Source organism: Vidua chalybeata, chromosome 2 (genome assembly GCF_026979565.1).
Source record: "Vidua chalybeata isolate OUT-0048 chromosome 2, bVidCha1 merged haplotype, whole genome shotgun sequence".
In the NCBI taxonomy this organism is placed as follows: domain Eukaryota; kingdom Metazoa; phylum Chordata; class Aves; order Passeriformes; family Viduidae; genus Vidua; species Vidua chalybeata.
Window position 1 is genome coordinate 19,192,095 of NC_071531.1, and position 22,646 is coordinate 19,214,740.

The 22,646-nt window shown below is 41.6% G+C and overlaps 1 protein-coding gene across 2 annotated transcripts in view; it reads left to right on the forward strand.

Annotated features, from left to right (window-relative positions):
• ARHGAP6 (Rho GTPase activating protein 6) overlaps positions 1-22,646 on the forward strand; it is a 311,117-nt gene that overhangs the window by 144,743 nt on the left and 143,728 nt on the right. Inside the window, exon 1 of one of the 2 annotated variants that reach the window (XM_053934534.1) lies at positions 8,284-8,365. The exons of the other annotated variant lie outside the window; for it this stretch is intronic. Coding sequence (XP_053790509.1) covers positions 8,321-8,365 — 45 coding nt within the window. The 5' untranslated portion in view covers positions 8,284-8,320. Of the gene's footprint in view, positions 1-8,283; positions 8,366-22,646 lie in introns of those variants that run through there. 2 annotated transcript variants of the gene reach the window in all.

The window sequence follows — 22,646 nt, forward strand, 5'->3', positions numbered from 1 at the left end:
GGGTAGCACAGCTTGCTCTAGGGTTCTGTACATGCATGTGTCTGCAATGGCAGCTTCTCCAGGTGGGCACATACAGTCAGTGCACTCATCTGGGTCTGGAAATGTGTCGAGCAGATCAAACACGGCATCTGCTTAAGCCTGCCATATCCCAAACTCTTTCAACTCTACTGTCTGTATAGAATAGGTCTTCAGTAGCTAAATGGGGCCCGAGATGCGTAACTCATGCATAGACACTGATGGGTGACCATGTGAATCGGAATCAGAAGTCGCACCTGGAACACTTGGACATGGTTGTTGTTGTTTGTTCTTTTCCTAACTTCTTTACAATGTCTTTAGACTTAGGGTAAGAGCCATCCAGAGTGTTTAACATTCTGCATTTCTCCATCTCCCCTTTGAGTGCTGAAGTCTATTCCATCATATTCTCTCTCACCTGTCATGACAGGTCAGGGGAACTTTTATGTCTGAATTATTAAGTGACTGAAGTTTCTTACTAAAAAACAAATATGCTTTGATGCTTTTGCAGCCTCAAGATGAAAACAACAATAAACTTATGACCAGGGAAAATGATGCTCAAATAAAACTCATTACTGCTTGAAGCCCTCGGACTCCACACAGTGAAATACTAACAATTCCTGTTCTTCAGAGTAAAACCAGACGGTGAATGTAAATTGCTAGAGCACACAGTAAAAATGCTCATTGCTAATTCAGTGGACAGTCATATATACAAGTTCAAAATACCTCATAAGGAGCTCAGTGTGTGAAGTTATTGGATATGATTCCATTTTAAAAATACAAAAGAAGAAACATTTCAAAAGCCATTAATCACACTGATGAGTTGAAATTTACTATAGTGGGAAGAACTGATTTACTGGCTTTCAAATATTTCATTTGCAACTTCTTGATAAATCCAGTTGATTTGCAACTCCTTAATCAATCCAGGAAAACTATCCCTGAGTTACAGGCAGGCTGCATGGAGACTGGGTTTATGACTGAGAAAAAATCCTCCTGGGCTGTCCCACAGCCCAAGGCCTGGGACTGATTCAAGAGTGTATATCTTTGGTAAAGTCCATTGAGCGATCCAAACCCAGGCCCAGTGATCCTGAAAATTCTCAGCTCCCATTACCAGTGTGGGCTGGCTGGCAGAACTGCTCTGCAGCAGCCTCCCTAGCTATAGGACAGGCTGCCTGCCAGGGCTTGGCAGTGCCAGAGATGGCACGGCCCTGCAGCTTGTCAGTGCCAAGACCTCAGGGCTTCACAGGACTGTGGCAAATCCTAATTCCATAGTAATTCTCAGGCTGCCTTTCTGGCTTCCCAGGCTCCCTGCCCTGGAGCGGAGATGTACTGGGATGCCTCCCAGGGACTGTCACTCCAAGGGCAGTTTGCATGAGCACTCCGCCAGGGCTCAGAGAAAAGAGGCATTTTTGTCAGGCTCATTGCTAACCAGCAGACTGCTTCATGATTTGTCTTTATCTGGCTCCAAAAAAAAAGTATAGGAATTAATAGTTCGCAAAAACTTTGAAAACGTTGGCTTTAGACTCAATCGGATGAAAGTCAAATTTTGAAAAGCAAAGTTCGTTCTCAGCTGGAACACTAGCTTTTCAACCAGCCCCAGTGAATACTATGAATAATAATACCCTGACTCTTAATTTACAGTTGAAATCCAGAAGAACACAATGTCCAACTGCTTACATGATCCCCAAATTATTGACAACTACAAAAACATGATGTTTGTAACCACTTCACATATAGCCTGAAATGTATTAAACAATGACTTCATTTGAAGAGGTTTGTTAACATTATGAATATTATTATTGTGGGTCACAAGAGGCTTGGTCTTATTCCAGTCTTGAAGTAATTACTTTTACACTGCAAAACTGGTTTATGAATTACAACATTAAATCAAAATGTACAGTAGTCACGTTACTTCTTGGGAGGTTTATTGTGTAGTTATTACTCCACAGACTAAATGGATTTTAACAATCCCATACTATTCACATAACAATTTTGAATAAACTTTTGATTTGTGAAAGAGCCTTTCTTCCTCCTAAATTCTTGTCAAATATTTAGATGGTAAATTTAGATAGGAGCCCATGTTCTGTCTGTTGTTGATAAGCATTCTTCTTTCTAATCTGAGCAACCAGATCATATATCTGTAAGTGACTTGTTTCAAGTTAGTGGTTTAAAAACTTTTCTAAAATAGCTGCAATTTCTGTAAAAGTCATATGTAATGAAAGAAAATTGTGGTTTTCTCCCACTTCAGTTCTTGGAAGATATTTAAGGGGGAAGGATAATTGCTAGTGAGAGCACAGCCCAGTTTTACTTTACAGTGAAGGTGAATTGCAGGGAGATAAGGAAGGAAATACGTGGAGATCTACCCACTCTCAGGAACTAGAAAAATCTTCCAGTGAATTGTTATTTTCCCAGATGTGTATGATTTACAGAGATGAAACTTCACTGAGATTTTTGGCTTGCATGCTTAAGTCTCCTAAGCTGTTTTGATACTCTTAACCTGGAAGTTACGTTTCTTTTTTCCTGCCCCCTGCACCTCCCGCCCCCCTGCCACCCCAGCATTCTTCCCTTTATTTTTATCTTGGTCTGTGTCAGCAAGGAAAGACAAACATAAAAAAAAAAATATTAGGCCTGAAACCCTGTCATTTATCTTCACATGAAACAGTGAATGGTCACATTTATTTAAACTGCAGCCTCTAAGGCGAGAAAAATATGGCAGGATAACTGGTAGTTTCTTTTGCAACTTTAAAACCCAAATGAATTCTAGTGACCCATGGGATTAATGCTATTTTTTGTTGAAAAAATATTTTATGCTATGTTTTAGGGTAAGTTTTTTGACCTACAAGTTAGTGGTTTGTCATTTTAGTTTAAAGATATTCTAGTGAATTTTCACTGATGGATTGTGCACATGTGAGGCATACAAAGTAATTTAACCTTTTTCTAAACCAAAAGCATTTTAGATTAAATTTCTTTGCCATGCTGCTGATAACTCACAGTGCAGTAATATGCACTAATACATGTAGGACACCACTGACCTACAGTCAATTATACATTATGTATATATAGGGCCTTATAAATTAAGAAGTGTAGTGATTTTCTGAGGTTCTGGTAGCACACCAGTGCTAACAAACTCCTGGATGTTTGCTGACACCTTTCACATTGCAGGAGAGGTTTCCCTTGTGATTGCTCCATGAGTTGTCCATTTCTAATATCAAGTGCTTACCAGAACAGCTGGTTTTGGCCACAGGGCATATTGTCTTGATTCTCACCTTTCCCTGTGGCTACATTTGTTGCTGCTGTTCCTTCCCAGCTGATGCCCCATCAGGCAGCAGCAGCTCTGGCAGCTCTGGTGGCTGACCACAGGCAGAGGGCATGGAGAAGAGTCAAGGGTCCTCCTCTAGATGTGTACTGATTACATTCTTAAGAAAAGCTGTTCCTCCTGCCCCTCTGCACAGCACGCTTTGCAGCTTTAAGTTATAATCTGGAGTCAGGTTTGCCCTCGAGGGCTCCTTGGTGTTGGACCGTGCAGGAGCGTTTCATGGGTGTGCACAACGGGTAGTTCCTCTTCCTTGCACCACCTGGTGCAACACAAGATAAGTGTTTACATTGAGGTTGCTTTGCACCAGCCCCCCAGGAATAAGGCACTTAATTCTTCTCCACCAGTATGAACAACACTTGGGCAACTCCTTGAGAGCAGTAACAGGGTCACACTCTTCTCATGTATTAGATCTCGTATAAAGAGCTTTCAGACATCTAGGAAATTACAGCGATCAAGTTCTTTCCAAATAGGATTTCTTTCTGTCTAAGAAGATTTGCATCATTATTGTAAAGAAGCATCTCCAGGAGTGAGATGGCACTTCATTCTTCATGGACATTAAATACTATTTCCCTAAGTTCTGTTACAAACTGGTGAGAAATTATCAACATATTTTGATAGGCAGCAAATAAATAAAAGAAAACGTTCTGAACAAAAGATTTTTGTAATGTATTATCCCTAAATTCTGATTTCTTAGTTTCTAGCTTTTGTTTATAGAAGTTTATGCATTTCATATACTTGTCTGTCATATTTTCTCTCTTCTTTTTGGGAAATAGACTCAAACCATTACTTGTAGCAACCGAATGAACATTTGGTCAGGGTAAGAAAAGTGCTAATTTCCCAAGGAAGAAGTGTGCTGCCAGTATCACTCTTGACTCTGGTTCAGCAGCCACAGAGGTGAGTCTTTTCCAGATATGGAGTTACCTCTGTATGGAAGCTGCATTCATGTACTATTGGAAATGTAAGGCAAAACAAGACCTTCATGCTTGCTTTAAGGTTTTTCACCTGAAGATATTGATTGTGTTTTCACCTGTATGATAGCCCCTGCTTTTCTGAATGCATAGAACCAAGGCCCTGAGACTGTTAAGGACTTTTCTGAAAGTCAGAAAAATCTGAGCTTTAATAGCTGGTCTCCCAAGTGGGCTTCTCCTCACTTAACTGCAGATGCCTGAAGGGCAGCAGTCTAACCTAATTGTCAGGGACTCTCACTGAAGTAGCACTTCAATTTATGTGTCCTACTTTAGATGTCTACTTGGAGTGACATACATACACACCAGATGTGTGGGTTTCTTCCTGTGGAAGAGGGTGGTAGCCTAGGGTGGTATGCTGAGATGGAGATTGTAGATGTTTGCATTTAGGTTAGACAAATCCTTTACTGCAGTAAGGACCGTGCTGGCTGCCCTCCCAAAACAGGATGCATTTGGAAACTTTTTCCTGCCTCATCTGATGAGACATTGGACAGCTTGAGTCACTAGCTCCAGGTGAAGTTCATGGCAGTAGAGAAGTCTCTTCTCTCCAGTTTCATAATTGTGTGCTGTCTGCAACTGAGTAGCTATTTTCCTTTGTTTATTAGCAGTTACTGTTGAGAAAGTACTCAGTTCCTTCAGTAATATTGGAAAAACAAAACTTGGCTTCACTAATTATCAAGTAGGTAGGATTCCATTACCTACTTATTTCCCAGCTGATATGTTGTAAGCAACAAAATTTTAGCTGAAACTGTTAATTCTTCTTTTCTGTTGTCAATGACAAATGATACACAGGAGAGGAGTGACAGTTTTAATAAAATCTATGTTTGCAGGTGTAAAGCCCACATTACAGCTCCTCAAAGCTGTGTAAGGAACAACCACCATGGGAATCATGAAAAGCATCAATTGATTGAGTTGCCCTGGAATGAACATACAGGAAACTAACTGTGAAGCTTTGTATCCTCTCTTAAGAGAAGCTGACCTGGAAGGTTTACACTTCCCAAAGGGAGCTGCATGCATTCCTTGGGTACACAGTATCAGGTAAATAAAGGAGGAAGAAAATTTGGAAGGAACAGCAGGGAAGAATCATAAATGCATCATAAGTGAATAAGGATGGAATGTGAAAGGGTAAAACGTAATCAGAATGGCCAGAAAGATCTGTCTGTAAATCTTGGTTGCTAAGTGGCTTAAGAGAGGGACAGATGATTGCAGGAAACTGAGTAGTACAGCTCAGTGGGTTCCTCTTCACTGCAGACCAGGGTGGGCTCCAAACCCTGTGCAGTTCGAAATCAGAGACTCTTTGGCCCCCATAAATACAGTGTAAGGGAGCTTTCTAATCACAGCCACAATAGCTTGTGTTCAAAATCCAGAAAGCTTTTGTTGAGATCTGGCCTTTGAAAACACCTTCTGTAGTCAGCAATTAGTTTTAAATTCTGATACTAGGTAGACACAGGAATCTTTTCTCCATGTTTTTTATATTATGTGTACAGAATAAAACTGGATCTAGTAAACCTGCATTTTTCTGGGTTGATACCCCTCAAACTGTAAGTTTTTGCTCATAACTCTTCCTTGTCATCATAAAAAGTTCAACTGCAATTCTTTATCATGTATTCTTTATTTTTAATCTTAGCTGCACCAATGTAACAACCTGTTATTATTGCAAAGCATTTCAATGCATGCTCTTCATCTGCCCCCAGTATCCTACTCCCAACTAGACAGTCTCCAGATTTCTTTTGTGCCAGCTCTGGCACTCATCTCCTCCCTCAGAGGGCTGATTCAGTCTGCTAAATGGAAAGAAAGGTGTGTGCTTCATTTGCTATATTGGTTTGTGAGAAGCACGGAGGCAGAGGGAGGCAGAGGGAAGGGAGGTGGTGGCAGTGTGTGGCTGGAAGAGGGGGATGAAGAGGGTTAATGAGAGGCAGACTCTCCTTTTCAGTGGCAATGAGTTTCTAGGCCAAACAAGTTTGACCTGCAAAATTTCACCTTTAGTCCTTCCCTTCTCTGGCTTCTCCCTCTAGGGCATTCTTTACCTTCCTGTTTTTTTTCCCCTTTCCCTGAATTACTCTGTTTTCTCAAAGTTACACATCTCTCCCTTTACTGGTTTGCTTCTTCTCTACCTTTTCTACCTCTGGGGGTTCTGCTCTCCTCCATACTATTCTTTTCACCTTTGGAAACAAAGGCCCTGTTTTAATCCTTTTGCAATGTTTTGCATTTCCTTTTGCATTGCCTCTGTGGTTAGAAGAAGCTGGTGATGGTACAGAGCTCGAGCATAGAAATCCTACAAACCTCTTCCCATCTTGCTTATCTACTTTCCGTGGTCAAACCTGCAGAGCAGACAAACAAATATTGGGAATCAGAGCATATGATATATGCAGAGTTTCCCAACTGAAAACATCTTGAAATAAGAAGTAGAAATTTAGAAGAGAAAATTTAGAAGAGAAAATTCAGGGTTTTATTTTTTTACCCTTTTTTTACGCCTACCTGCCTGGAGATTCTGATGATTTGAAGTTTGTTATATAAGGTCTCTTTCTATTGGGTGCTGCTTTCCAATACATGCTCTGAAACTGCTCAAGTATCTACCCTGCCTTGTTTTCCAGGAAGGGGAGTAGCACAGATTGTTCACCCGAGAGACAAAAATGGACTTTATTGGTAAATGCAGATACTGTGTTCTTTGTTCATACCAAGTTGACTGCCCATGGGAACACTTAAAAATTATTTCCTCTGCAATAGAAATTAAGATCCATGGAAGATCCATAACTGGAAGCTTGTTGAGTACAGTATATCAGCATCAGAGCACATAAAAACTTTGGCTCAACTGATTTTTTTTTCCAGGATGTATTTTGTGTTATTGTATACATTTCTTTTTTTCTTTTTTTTTTCTCAAAATACCTTGTTCTTTCTCTCTAAAGTACTGTGCTACCTCTGTTTTGAGATAATGCAATGGGCTAGTAACATTTGCCTAGATTGTAGGTCGGAAACAGTAAAAATGGATTAATTCCATTTATGTCATGCAGCACTACAATAAGGCCACTTCTTCAGAGAACAACTGAGAGTAACTAGGGGTGTTGCTGCCCAGTACCAAGATTTGTACAGAGCATTTAAAAATGATTATAACAGTAAAAGAGGGCTCAGGAAATCATCTAGCCTGACCTAGGCTCAGCTTAGGCTATGCTTAGCTGATGGAGGTTTATACATTTTTAAACGCTTCCATTGATGGAATAATCTCCCCAGGCAAGTCACACAGAAGTCACTACTAATTATATAACACAGCAGAATGCAGTTTTCTTTCAGAATTTGTTTGATCTTCTACAGTTTGTGAAAAGATACATTCATGAAATAACAAATCGGCCGTGACATCGCATTTTGTTTTTGAAAGTCTATGTGTTAAAGAATCACGAGCCAGTTCACCAAAAGTACGCACTGTAAAATCATGAACAGGAAAGTTATGTTTTGTTTGTCCCTCTCTCCTTCACGTTTAGGTCCTCGCCTGCAGGACCAGGTTCCTCGCCCCCAGGTGCTGCCAGGGGCCGGCGCGATGCCCCGGGGCTGCGGGACGGGACGGCCGGAGCCGCCGCTGCCGGGCGGTCGGGGCTCGGGACAGCGCCTCCGCGGGGCGCCTCGCCCGGCGGGCCCCGAGCCGGCGTCGGGGTCCGCCCGGGACTGCCGGAGCCGGGAACGGAGCCGCCCCTCGGCGGCGGGCTCGCAGGTGCGCCGGGCTGAGCGCCGCGGAGAGGCACCGGCGCTGGGCGGGAGAACCGAAACCGCCGCCCCTCCGGCGGCTCCGGGAGCCGCCTCCTCCCGCTGCCGCCCGGCTCTGCCGAGGAGCTGCCGGCTCCCGCGGCGGGGTGGGGACAGCCGGGGGCGGGCTGCAGGCGGGAGTTACGAGGAGGGGCGCCGGGGGCCGCAGGCTGCCGGGCGGGAGCCCAGCGCTGCGGCGGCCGCCGGACGGCAGGTCAGGGTCAGTGCCCAGCGCCGCCGCCACCGCCGCCCGAGTGGAGGGAGCGGCGCCGCCGCCCGCCCGTTCGCGCCCATGGGCGACTCGGTGTTCAGCGAGAGGCCGGCGCTGCGCTACGCGGTGAGTGCCGGGGCGGGAAGGGGCTGCGCGGGGCCGGGCCCACGTGTGCCATGGGGTGGTGGGAGCGTCCGTCTGTCCGTCCGCACAGGCGCGGAGCCGCGGGTCAGGGGGAGGTGGCTGCGGTCCTGCCCCGGCGGGGACTCGATGCGTGCAGCCTGCAGGCAGGGCGCCGAGCTGGAGGCTTTCCCCCGCTTTCCTACCTGGGAGTGTCGCGCTTTGCTGGAGATGACATAAAAATATATATTTTTTTTTAATTAATAAAGGAGAGGGCGATGCGGTGCCGGCCACGGGGCGGCCGGGCTGCAGCCGGCAGGAGCGGTGGCGGTGCAGCCTCTCCCCGGGTAGCGGAGCGCTCCGGCTCAGGGAGGCGCTCGGGGGATCCCGGGAGCCCCGTGTCCGGCCCCCGCTGGCCCCTTCTCTCGTCCGCGGGCTGGGGGTGAGCCAAGCACCGGGAGGGCTCTCGATGGCTGATTCCGGCACCGTCCCCGCGGCTGTTCAGATAATAACACCATTCTTTATTTAATTTCCTTCACGAGATCTGGTGCTGTTGAGAAGCCGCTGCAATTCCACCAGCCTTATTAGGAGCACTTTCTCGTTTGCTCCGACAAGAAAAAAAAAAAAAAAAAAAAAAAAAAGAAAAAGAAAAAAGCCGCGTAAAAGCAACCAGCTGCCTCCTCTCCTGAAGTCATAAATAAACTCCAGCACGAGTTATTGCTATTGCATGCGAGGGCTGGTGCCGCTGTCGTTTGCACTCATGTCAGTGATGAATACTTTTATTGCTGTTAAAGTTGTGGGAATTGTCACAAGCTTGCTTCACTGGTCCTGGGAGCACGGGTGCTGGATTGGCGGGATGGCTTGGTGGATTTCTAAGTGTATCAATTACGGGATACACTGCGATGTGCTTTTTTTTTTTTTTACTTGCTTCACTTTGATACCTTCAGTATTAGACCTGAAATTAAACTCCTTTTTATACACTCTTTTATTTTTAAAACCTTCTGTAAACAATTTGGAAGAGACTACTTAGGTTTTTTTGGGCAGCAGGGTTTAATGTCTGTCTCTATTACATATTTTTGTACCCACTCTACTGGAGGTGTTAGTGCTTTCAACTGCTGTAATAATATGAGAGTTTTTAGAGGTAATGGTAAGTCAGCTAAATTAGTTAATAGAAACAAATACCTTTGGTACTGTGTGTGAGTAGTGATAGTGATTTCACCAGGAATCTAATTATCATACATCAAACAAATCGGAACCACTTCTTTCAACAGGGCAACGGTGCTGTGAGTATTTCGATGCATGGAGACCACTGCCAGTCACGTCACGTGCTAGCAGCATGAAACTTTTATTGCTTCCTGTGATTGTGCTTGTCAGTCTACCATTAACTACTAGTTGCAAACACATTGTTTCTGTCAGTTGGGTATTAGTCCTGTTTTATGCCCAGAGCCAGCAGCAGGTAGTGCATTGAATTCAGGACAGCAAGCATGCAAGGGAAAAAGGATGGCCAGCCATATCAGATGACCATTACCCCTTTGACAAAATCCCTGGTCTTTGATTGTTGTATATTGCAGCAAAAGGGAAATTGCACACCTAAGAATGAAACTTCAAAGTATTTTTTTACTATTTTAGGATATAGTTCAATGATGAAGTAGCAACACATAGTTATATCTTGGAGGTGAGTGACATTTACAGTTGGTATCACTGGCTTGCCTGGAGAATTGGGGTCTGGATGCTGTGCATAATCCATGCATAGGCTTAACATGGAGATGGTGAAAAACCTAGATAAGAAGAGAAGTGTGTTGACTTGATGATGAGCTAAGACTGTAGAGCTTTCTTGTATTGAGACCTTAGTAATTATCACTTAAATGTAGCGAAGTACCGTTCTCATTAAGTTAGTTACTTGGTGTAAATACAAATCAAGTTCTTGGATTGTTTTGATAACTGTGAAATAAAAATTATGCACTGATATAGCATTTAATAGCCATTAATTTATTGGCAGAAGAAATTATAGTGATTTCTGCGGTGAGCTTCTCTTCTGATTTTCAGGACTGATAATTAAAATTTCATGGTTTTCATAAAAGGAAGCATCTGCACTAGCATCTTCATTCCAAACAGCAGTGTGCTTTTGAATGAAGTCTCCCAGTCTTCCCCAGTTGTTTGTTTTGCTTCATGTCTTGGGGTAATCAGAGCACAGGAAACAGTATTTGTTCAGGTGATGCTGAACTGGGGAATGTGCTCCTGGTGCTTCTCAGCTTGGAGGGTATTTGAGCCTCAGGACCAAGCTAGAGTCAGCTAAACTTGGAAAGTTCATGTTATTTGGACATTCCATCCACTGTACCAGCCCCTACGCTCTGCAATGTGCTATAGCCAGTGCAACACAATAATGTAGCCATAAATCAACAGGGATGGCACTGTGATTCTGAGGCTTCCTAGTGTATTTGTAAGCATAGCTTATGCAAACACAGACTTAATAGCTTAAGACTGTTATGTCAGTGGGTATGATCACATCACCTATAGCACATTTGATCCTGCGTGTGTTAAGTGAGAGTGGGATGACTGATAATTATGTCACAGTTCCATTTTGAACTTGTCATTAGTGTTGACTTACCTAAAAACTCCACTAAGCAAAGAAGTAATTTTAATATGAAACATTGTTTTCAGTGAAAAGTAAATTAAAAGAAACCAGCCAGATGAAAATGAATAAAAATATATTATTAAAGGAGTAGGTGTAAGAAAAACAAACCAAAATGGAGATTGAGAGACAGTTATACTTGCATTAGATCACAGAAACAATTTTTTCCCTCCTAATATCTTTTTATTAGTGCAAAAACTCTTTTCTAAAACTTACAGAAAGGTAAATAATATCTCATTCTTGATGTGTGTTGCCTGGCTAAACTGTACCCTTTAATTTTTAGACATGGCCATTAATCATCTGGCTGAATTACTCTAAATTAAAAGCTCTTTTTGGTATCGTGGTGTTTGTAACTGATACTGAAATCTTCAAATGTCCCAGGAACAGTTTTCATATAGTTTCATTAAAAGGGATGGTCACCTTCCTGACTCAGGATTTTTTTTTGTTTGTTTGTTTATTTGTTGCTAAATTCTTTTTTTTTTTTTCCTCCATCTTAGTTGCTTTATAGGGGAACTAAAAAGCTGCTTCATGTATTTTGGCTAAAACACCAGAGAGGCTAAAACACCAGAGAGATATATTGGTTACTTGAGGTGTAGAGTTTTTTCATGTGAAAAAAAAGACTCAAAACAGCCTCAGCTGTTGCCCAGTCAACTGGTCCCTCAGTGGTTCTTGGAACTTGGAGAATGATTTGGTTTGATCATTTTAATCTTAGTGTAATATCTTTAATCTTGTTTTGTCTTGAAACATTTACCAGAAACTATTTCCCTCAAGGGAAAGGACACTTTACCCTGATGAGGAAGCTCTGCCTGTCTTCCACCAGGGCATATGAGAAAATGGGGAGGAGTTGGGATTTGGACGTGGCTGCCATGACTTGAGGGATACCTTAGGGAATTCATCTGAGGAGAAGATATGAGACTTTCTTGGGGCCAAAAACTGTGCTGGTGTTCTGGCATCCAGAGTGGAAGGGATATGTGAGTCCCTGGACAGCACAACTTTGAGTTGGTTTAAGCTTCTGAATCTATTGCTGATAATGAGGTCACCTCAAATTCAGACACTGGAGAGTATTTTGAGAAAAGAAAGGGTTTTTTTCCCAGCCTCCAGCAATGGCTGGGGAATTGTATTGTGTGTTTGCTCAGCCTGTGCCCAGCTGACCCCTTGCTGGGTTGATAGGCAGACTTGCTGCTCCCTCTTTAGTGTCTTAAATCCATGAGTCTGTGTGGAAGAATGGAGAAAACAAAAGAAACAGTTTTCACCAGAAATTATGACATTAGGAAACCTCCTGCTTTCTGGACATTTTCCTCCAATATTCCAGCAGTAATGCTAACTGTACCTCATAAGAATTAGAGTAATTCAAGGTGGAGTAGTGAGATTGGTGGTGATGCTGTAAAACTAAACTGGAACAGTAAAAATCTCCTTGTGAGGAGGACCCAAGCATTGACATCCTCCTGTGGGCTTGCCTGTGTTCTGCAAGAATCCACTTTTAAAGACAGTTCCTTGGGTTTCTGATTTCAGGACACATTGCCTTATGACTTGAGCCTTCAGCCATTCATGGATTTTAACAACAAACTTACATGCCGCAAGCAGACCACGTTTGTTACCATAATTCTAGGAAATCCTACAAGTAATTTATCTTACTGGACTAATAAGTGTGCTGTCTTCACCTAGACCATTTGACTGGTTTCTCTCTCTTCATGACAGTCTTGCCAGCAAGAAACAGCATAGGACCACCAGGCTGGGCCAGTGTGTATCCAGATCAATCATAATGTATTTTTGTACTTAGGTTTGGTGAGGTTAAGGGCTGGAGAGTAAGTTCCTGCCCACTAAAAAAAATCTTAAACATCTCTCCTTCATAAAAGGTAGCTGCTTATTTTCTCCTATCCTGAATACTCACAAGCAGAATTAACTTGTTCAGGAAGTTTAATTGCTCTGTAGGTGTTGTTTTCAAATTACGAAATTTTGAAGAAAACAATCAAATTCACCAAATAAGAGAAGAGGCAATTAGCAGTAGAGGAATAGTTAAATGTCAGATTTCTGGCATCTGATTCTTGGATTTTATTTATCAAGGACTTATTTCACCTTACGCATGTTGGATTTTTTTGGAAGGAGGAATATGATTTCTGATGAATGTTGAGCCCAGTGCTTCATTCGGGTGAAATTCCCAGTGACAGTGGTGACTCATGCTTACACTTCTGCAATGTTTGAAAGTACTTTTATTGCTAATCTCTAAAGAGCATGTATAAATATAGGAAGTGAGCTCTCTTTGTCACTCAATATGAACACCAAGACCAAGCTTTGATTGGGATTGATGGAATTTGAAGTGAGTCCAGCTGTTTTTTATCTGCTGTGCAAAGTGGCCATGAGTTAACACCAAAGAGCTGGAATCCAGGAAGCAAGGGGCTCGTGTGTGTCACAGGATTTAAAAAAGTTACAGGAAGTAGATTTCCATTCTGATCAGATTCTATTTTTTTTACAGCTCTTGAGCACATCATGTATTCTAGGAGCTCTTCACTGACATGTGGATATCACTGTTCTTCCTCTCATGTGCAGGTGAAAGACTGGGGGCAGATGCAGGTTGAGTTGGGCAGGACTTGCCAGGTTAGCTGCAGAGCCACACTGATGTGGTTTATTAGTCTGCTCCCAGATCCTGTGCAGGAATACAAGTGGCCTAAAGTACAGAGAAAGTGGCCACCCTGTGTATAGACAGCAGGAGGTAAAGCTTCCCTTTATTCAGTTTCTCTGTCTGTCTCTAGCATAATCTGTCCCTGCAGAGCAATTACAGTTCTTGTAATAGTACTTACAAAGATGATGCTTAATAAAATCCCCACATGAGTGGATCTTCTTCAGAGGCATTTCTCTTCAGAGGGACACACAATCATTAGTCTCAGATGTGGTGCTGTGCTTCCCCAGAAGGTTTATGCTGATACTACTTCTCCAGGAGAAGGTTGAATCAACCAGCACTAGTCCTTTGCAAAGCTTCAGGGTGATGTTTTGGGCTCAGGTCTGCCTGAGCAGCAAGGTCATGCATGGCTAAAATCAGCAACCTGTGCCTGGAATGAAGATTAGCCATGTAGATGAAGTGCAAGATGAGGATTTCGGTCTCTGTTATGTCCTTTTTTGGTGATTCTGAGCAAGGCTGTTCTCTGGTCCTTTTTAATTTTTTTTCTTTCCCTGTGGAAATACTTCTCTTCCTAAAGAACCTGTGTGTGGAAACACATGCTAGCCTTTAGAGATTGTTCAGGTGTGGTGGTGGTGTGAATACAGAACTACCCTGAAGTAAAAATGTTGAACTCCACCTAGCCAATATTCCCCACACCAGCTGATGGGTTGTATTTCAGTTCTGTTTTCCAGAAGCTTTTTGAAATTTGCAGATGTGTCTTCACACTTCTTTCAGCCTGAAGAGTGAAGTAAATGGAAGATGATTGAGGTCACAGATAGTTGGTTCTACTTGTATTTATCTTCAGTTGCAAATTGGTTACCTTTTATGTGCAAATGTCTGTGTAGAACTGTGAGGAAGGAAATGTACTTAGGAGATTTGTTTCTGTAGAGTTATATATAGTAAAGTAGTTTTGCTGGCTACAGCTCTTTAAAATTTCATATATATTTAGAATTTAAATCTCAAATGAAAATGACACCTAAGGAATACTCTGCTTTACGTCCCATCATGTAAGCAGGGATTTTTGAACTTCTTTAATTTGGCTGCTAAGGACCTCTGTTGTTCACCCACTAGTATTTCTGTGCAAGGTGTGTTTGCTGCTCTTGTTCTAATGGAATACCTGCGGCAGAAATACAGCTGAACTCTTAGTGACTTGGAAAAGATGTACTCAGAGTTCAAATTCCACACTATTGCTGCCTTTCTATGACATTTGAGAATATAGAAAGACATCTGACTTCATGGAGTGAAATGGCTTTTACTTGTCTAGGGAATAAAGGAGGTCTGCATGCATTGTACTGCTTACAAAAAGAATCTGACAGCCTTTCTGTAGCATGCTGACAAATCCACATGGTTCACATTAAGTTTCTTTAAAGGGGTGTCAGATGTTAGTGCTCCCTTGGGAGATACCTGGATCTTATCAGGCATGGCTGACTCAAAAAGAAAAGTAAGTAATGTTTTTTCTATCTAAGTGTTATTGATAGCTCCCGTTTAAAAGGATTTTCTGAATATATTCTCTACTAAATCAAAAAATGTTATGATATGCTGATGGAAAATTGAATATTACAGCAGTATTTAAATAGACTGTATTTGGTGTTGAGTTGCTAAGGGCAACCTATGTACAGTTTGGGTTTTTCAGGCTGTGGTGCCCTCAGGTATGCAGGAAGAGTAAGTGCTGATCTTAACTACCTGCAGGATAGTCAGCTGTTACTTCACATTTGGATGCTTTACATTTTTGAAACAGGTGATTGAAGCTGTGGAAATTATACTGGAGGCTGTTGATATTTCACCATACAATTGAATTGTTTGCTTCAAAATAATATCTCATACTTTTGTGCATTAGTTTATATGAATCTGATTATTGGTCATTTTTACTGTGTTTCCATGAAGATAGATCTTATGATTGTGTAGCTCCTACAGTTCTGTGTAATTATAGTAGAAGAGAGCTAGTCTTCACTGCTTTTTTTTTTTTTTTTTTTTTACTGGAGATGATAAATTGCTTTCAAATCAAGCATCTTGTATAACTAAGTATACCTGTTCACCCAGACTTTGGCCTGTGTCTTATCTCCTGAAATTTGCTGTTGTCTTCTTTTGATGTTGATAAAGGTATAATACTTGCAAAGTTTTAAATATTTACAAAGTCGGTTGTGTTGTTTGGGGTGTCAGATTTGATGCAGAGACCTAAATTAAATGGTGTTTAATGATGACTATTTTTTCCCTTTTTCCTGTTAGTTTGTAAAAGGTCCTGTTACGCTCATCTGTACGTGACTTGGCGTATGGATTCAGTATCCTTGCTGGCTGAAATTCTCATTTGTGTGATTACTGTATTTTTTCCAGTCTGGTCCTATTAATAAAGATCCTGAGGCTTGCAAAGCACTTTGTTTAAACACAAGCTGTGGAAAAGAATCTGAGGATCATTGTTTGATTAAGCTTGCTTAAAAACTTGGAAATGTATTTCTGCTTTCCAGGTGAGGGTTTTGAATGAGCACAATATGTGGAGCTATCTGTATGAAAACCAAAGCAAACCCATAAACAAATTGTGCTGGAAGAAAACCATAGGTACTTGCAGCCTGGTCCTGTTCTTGAAATATGTCCCAGCTCATGAAGCAGATGTGGAGTCCAACTTTGTGCAGAGTCCACACCCTCCGTTTCCCTTGGCAAATTGTTTCACATTCCAGTGACCCTCTGGATAAAACATCCTTTAACTGGTACTGTGGCCTTAAATGTTTATTTTTTCTTCTGTGGTAAATTGTTCTTGTTCTGTATCACTGAAAGCTGTCATTAATATTTGCATACTGTTATTATGTATCCCTTTAAATGTCAGATTCTGTAGCTGCACATATTGAATGTTGGAAATATTCCCAATTTCTATGAAAGTTATCTTAAATAAAAATGAGTGATTTATTACTGCAGAGTATGGCACTGAGGAACTTGTGTAGAATGTCAGAGGGGTTTTCTTGTTTGCAAGCAGAGATCTCTATGAGTAATTGAGGAACCCGCTGATTAGCTGGTTGCTCCTTCTCCCAGATGTGGGAGATTTTTCTGTGGTCTCCTTTATGAATGCTTTTGTTGTCGAGTTCACAGCCTATTCTGTCCTCTGAGCACATCTGGACAAATGGTAGGAACAGGTGGCAGGAGGGGAAGTATATGGCTTGGCTTTTAACTGGAGGGTGCATGTCTTTCAGAGTTGTAGCTGCTGAGTCTCTAACTACTTGTGGTGTCTGCAGTGTCTTGCACAAGTAGAGGTAGCAGCAATGACCAGGGGGTTTTGTTTCAATCCATGAGAGGCACATGTGAACCTCAGGGACTGCCCCTGCAGTGAGAGATGCAACGTGTTCAGGTCTTGAGCTCAGGTTCATATCTCAGTGGTGGGTTTTCACTGGAGAGATGCATGTGCATAGCTCTCAGCATTGTCTGGGTGACAGGCAGCACATTCTAACACCTCTGTTTAGTTCAGGAGCAGGGGAGCTCCTGACCTGTGTCCTGGTAACCTCAAAAGCTGAATTACCTGAGCTGCCTGTTGGAGGAACAGGGAAGATGACTGCCAGCTGTGACACGAACTGTGAGCAGCTGAGAATTGCTCCGCTCGCTTCCAGTTGTACGTGATGGACACAAGCTTAAGTTTTCCAGGAGTAAAAACTACAGTGTCACGCAAGTGCATGAGTCAATCTGGCTCCCTGCATGACCTGGTAGTTTTGGATTTAAAGCCACTGGGATTTCCAGAGTCAGTTCACAGTCCTTCTTCAGCAGAAAGTGAACTCCTGTCAGTTGTGACTCAGGGCACACAGTCACAGTTTAATCTCTTGAGCAAGGATCTTGCTACTTCATTGTTCTGGGCTGCTTTGTTTTCTTGTGGCTGACTGAGCCTGCGGTTGGACACCGTAGCTGGAAGAAATGAAGTTGCTAGTGATGAGCTTTGTTTTCAGAGTTACTGAGGACTGATAATATGAATTTCTCTATAAATACTTGTGGTTTTAAAAATGTTTTTTATTTTTGTGTGTTTTACCCCAAAATGTATTCACAAGGTCTGATTTAGATTGAGGTAAATCTGAAATTCAGTCTAAGGCCACAGGAGAATGGACTAATTAAATGCAAATTTTTGAGCTTCATTACCCCTTACCTGTCTTCTTCCAGAATGTATCTGCATTCTAGTCAAGATTTTCTATGCATGAATGCATAGCCCATGTGAAGCAATGTCGAATTCCTAAATTTTAGGAATTTAATATGATAAAAATGTTGCAAGAGGGCATAATTAACCTCTGTCAGAAATACAGAGGAGAAAAAGGGTAAAAAGAGCAAACTGCACAGTCCTCTGTACATTGTACATTATTCTGTCAAATGTTTTTGTTAGGGTTGCTTATATTTATTTACAGAAGAAATGCTCTTGTCCTTTTTGGATGCTGATCAGCTGATGATTTCCCTTCTATATTTTTTTTGGGGAGGCATTCTCCCTGCTGCGAGTTCTCTAATGAACAATAGTTGTCCCACTACAGGTGATTAATGGCTTTGGAAGTGGTCCTTGCAAATCTTTATTTTCTGATAGCACTGTATTCTTGAAAGCATTTTTTAATATGAGAGATTTGGGAGTCTCCAGTTACTGAGTCTTTCTGCACGATTTTGGATAGTTTGTTGTCAGTGATGCTGAATTATGTATTTTACTTCCAGAGAGTATACACAATGGCAGGAGCGTATTTAAATCCTTCAGTACTAGAACAGCATTTCTGGCCATAAGTTAAAATTGCCATAGTGCCTACTAGTCTTTAAATTAGGCTGAACTTGAGTTAAGACTGTGGCCCTTGCTACAGTGGTATGACTTTATTGTTTCAATACTGTGTGTCACACCAATTTGTATCATTTTTCCTTTCTGCATTTCCATCATCCATATACAGTCATCTGATTATGTATTTGTGTTGGTGCAGGTTTTCTCAAACCCAGGTAAGCAAGAACTATTTTTGTGCCCTTAAATATGTCATAGGTGCCTTTAGTCATCTTCTGTGAAGTGCTGGGAAAGAATTACTTGGCTGATTGTCAAATTTATTGTCTTTCAGCAACACTGAGGTCTGTACAGCTGAATTTGAAAAGATGCCTTTACTAGGAGCTGGCCCTGTTCATCTGGCCAGCTGAGGCATCGGGCTGTGGCTTTTCTTCTTTCTCCTATGGCGTTGCCAAATAATACCCAGTAATAGTTGCTGTGCAGCAAAACTATTCTATGCTGTTGCAACTCCTTTTCTCTCAGCAAGACTGAAAAAGGAGAAGGGGACGGTGTTTCTGCCTGCCAGGGCTCATCCCCAGATTGGGGTGACCCCGAGAGGTGGAAAAGTCTCTCCTCCAACCCAGGCCTTCAAAGAAAGACTCAGTAGTCTTCAGCCGTCCAATCTCAAGGTAGTTTATTGTATGTTATCTAAAAGATTTTCTTCCTGAACTGCTGTGGTCCATTCAGCAGGTCAGACAAAGGCACACACACACACACTGACACAGTCTCTGACACCCTCTGACTGCCCAGGGGCTGGTGCTATCTTTTATATCACACATTACGTGTTAAATGTGTATGGTTTTTCCCCAATGCCTGTTACCTATACTGAATGGTGACTTTCTACTCTAAACCAACCTGTGAGTGCCAACATCACCATGAACATGGAGGATAGGAAGGAGAAAGAAGGAGGACAGGGCACGCCCAAATCCCTCCATCTTAGAACTTCTGACCCCCATGTACAAAACTCAGACCCCTCTGTACAAGGCCTAAAACCCCCCTGTACAGCACTCAAAGATTCTTCCTTTCACTTTGTGACTACTTCTACTATAATATCTAAACTTTTGTGATTTCTTGTTCTTCCTGCAAGGTTGGTAAATTGTTCCATGGATCAAATTCAAAACCACAGGGGTTTCTGGCTGCATGCCAGGGTCTCAAATGCTTCTGACCTGGGTCCGGAACATCCAAGAGTGTCTGAGGGACATTCTGGGTTCTGACATCTGCCCTACCCTAAATAAAGAGTCACTAAAGTGTGCACAGGGAGGAAATCTGACTAGTAGCAAGCTGCTGCTGCTTTTTTTTTTTTCTCTCTCTCTCTTGAGCATAACCTCAAAGTGTTTGACAAGAAATATTATTGCCAGGAAGTCCTTGCAATTGTTACCTATGCCTGCAAATAGAGTGTCTGTTCCTTTAGCTAGCATGTGATATTAGGCAGAGTTTACTTATATCTTACTCTATTTTGTACTAGTTGTTCAAATCACTTGCCCTTTATGTAGAATTCATGCCTGAAATTCCAGCTTAAGAAGTATTACTGAATTCCTTTCCTTGACTATCATGTTTCTGATGATGGTTTTTTATCTATTGCATATTTTAAAGTTCTCTTAAAGTCTTTCTCTTGCAGGAAAGTGAGAAAATGAACCGTCATGAAATACAGATGCTCTATAGATCATGCACAACAATTTTTAATAAAAATTCTATGCAGAGCACATTTATCAGCCTAACTCATTCTGTATGACTTCTATTGGAATATTTACACTTTTTGATCAATTTTCTATATATTTTGGTGCTAAAATAAATACCATACATTAGCTATTAATAGCTATTTGCTTAAATATGTGAGGCTTTGCAGATTAGAGTGTGCCTTTCACCAAAAGTCACAGGAAATAGCAAGGTTTTTCTCTTCTCCCAAGTTATGTGTGTAATTTGTTAATATACATTGTCCCAAGATAGGGAGCTCAGATGTTGTTAGAGCTCAGATCTTCATGCTGTTGCCATTTAATTATATTTCCTTTAATTATATTTCCTTTAATTATATTTCCTTTAATTTTGCTGGTGTCATTTTGCAAGGTGGGGCTTTGGCTTGAACCCTTCAAATTCAAATGAAGACCTTCAGCTGCAAAGATGTAGAAGATTGATGTTAAAATTACTCCCTTTGTTTTTCCCCTTGTATAGATTGTCATAGCATTGTGTGTGTAAGTCTTGTGTGTTTGAGACACTTGTAGGTTTGATCTGTTGTCTAACACTGCTCCTCTCCTAAGGGTGCAAGGCCAGGCTAAGACAAGGTTTCATTTTACATGGACAAATGTTTTCTTTACAGTGTGTATTACTGAAGTTTTCTGAAACGGTGCAGCTCTGCTCCCGAGGTCTGGTAGTGTTGCAAAACAAACTTCAAAACAGAGAGCAGGTTTCAGTCATTGTTTCTGAAAATCCCAGCAGTCACATGGCTGCTTGACAAGGGGTGAGGATGGTTTCAGTGCTTATGAAGCCAGATTTATAAACTGACAAGAGCAGAGTTTGTACATAGCTTGTTCTGTAAAGTGCTTACTGCATTTTGGTGCATTTAGAAATAATAATGTGTAATAGAGTGTGTGCGTATTTCCTTGGTTTTCACAAATAACCTCGTTATGTTCTTGGTGATTCATCTCACTGTTTTCTCCCATGAAGCTTTTTTTTTCCCAGTAATGGAATTACTACTCGGTTTTCTGTGAACTCAGTAGAATTTCTATTTATCTATTAAGAATGCAAAATCAAGGGGGAAAAGGGGAGGTCACATTTATTCTGGGATGAGTTACCATGAGGAATTAATGTCTTGTTATTTTGCCTAAACTGACCTCTAGCTATCTTGTGGATCTCTTTTAAAACAAGCTTGAATGTGGCTTTAACAGGGTGATTGGAGCAAGGCATCAATAAATACTGTGACTCATAACAGTGCGTAGTATTTAGGTATTTAGACATAGATTTAACTCTAAGTGTAATGATGCAAATTCATTGCATTTGGGAGTCCTTTTTGTCCATGTTAAGCCACAAGCAGTTCAGATGGTCCCAGCCTCACGAGAGGCACTTTCAGCCTCAGTGATGGTTATAGATAAGTAAATATAATGAAGACTAGGACCAGGACTATCCTGACCTGCTCAGAGCTACAGGAGTGTTCACATTTGTTTCAAACAAGAGAAGTAATGTGGTGTTTGGGTGGGCATTGTAGATGCAGTCCTGCTGATGGTGTAGCTGGATGTCTTCCTGCCATTCCTGCTGGCAGCAGGCAGCTGCTGTAAGATCACTGCCCCTTTGGCCAGTGTACACCATGTTTGGTGCATGCTCTGTGTGAGCAACACTTTTAAAGAATTCCTTGTATAGAAACTGTGTTGACACTCAAGAAAGGGCTGAAAAAATACCCTTGTCCTCTGGTGTTCCACGAATCCTGAGTTTTGTCAGCTACTTACCAATGTCTTGGTTTTCATTAGTCTTGGGGGTTGATAGCTCCCCCAGACTTCAGCTGCAGCTTTTGTATGCTCACTGAGGCATCAGCATCACTGAAGAGCAGCACTTGAGTCTGAATTACACATCCATATAAACAGCCTGCTGACATATCCATGTAAATGAAAGCCAAACCATCATCTTAGCAAGGGGCAATGCTCAAAAGATGTTTCTTTGGGGAAAAAAAATCTTTGTAATCACAAGCTTGTCTGCTTTCTGTCTCTTGAATGTATATAACAATGTATTAGTTGCCTATGTTTTTTTATACTGTTCTTGTATTCTCTGCTGGAAGTATTCCTTTCAGATTATCCACAAGATTACCCAATCACCATATCACAGTTGGTTTTTAACAAAAGCCATCGGTATCAATGGCCACCACATGGGAGGAGCGAGCAAGGCTTGCTGCTTGGCCTCCTGAGGTTGCCACAAATCTTCTTCACACTTGATAGAAGATGCTTAAGTCACCTTGCCAAAACTAACTTCAGCTATCCATTTAAAAATGTCCAGTCATTTCTTGTATCTTGTAAAACTGAGAGCAGCGTGCCGTGTTCTGATGCAAGCTTAGATTTGCTGTTCTAATGCTGGGTTGTGAGTATGGACTGTTGGGGTATTTTCAGTGTTGATATTATTGAAACCTCACCTGTGAGTTTTGTACAATTACTTCTCAGAATTCCTTTTCCTTAAAAATCTTCTCTTTCCAGTGTTAATTTTCATCAAATAAAAAGAAAGAAGAAAAAAGTTGCTGTTTTGACAGCAGCAGAAGTATTTGCTTTAGTTACAG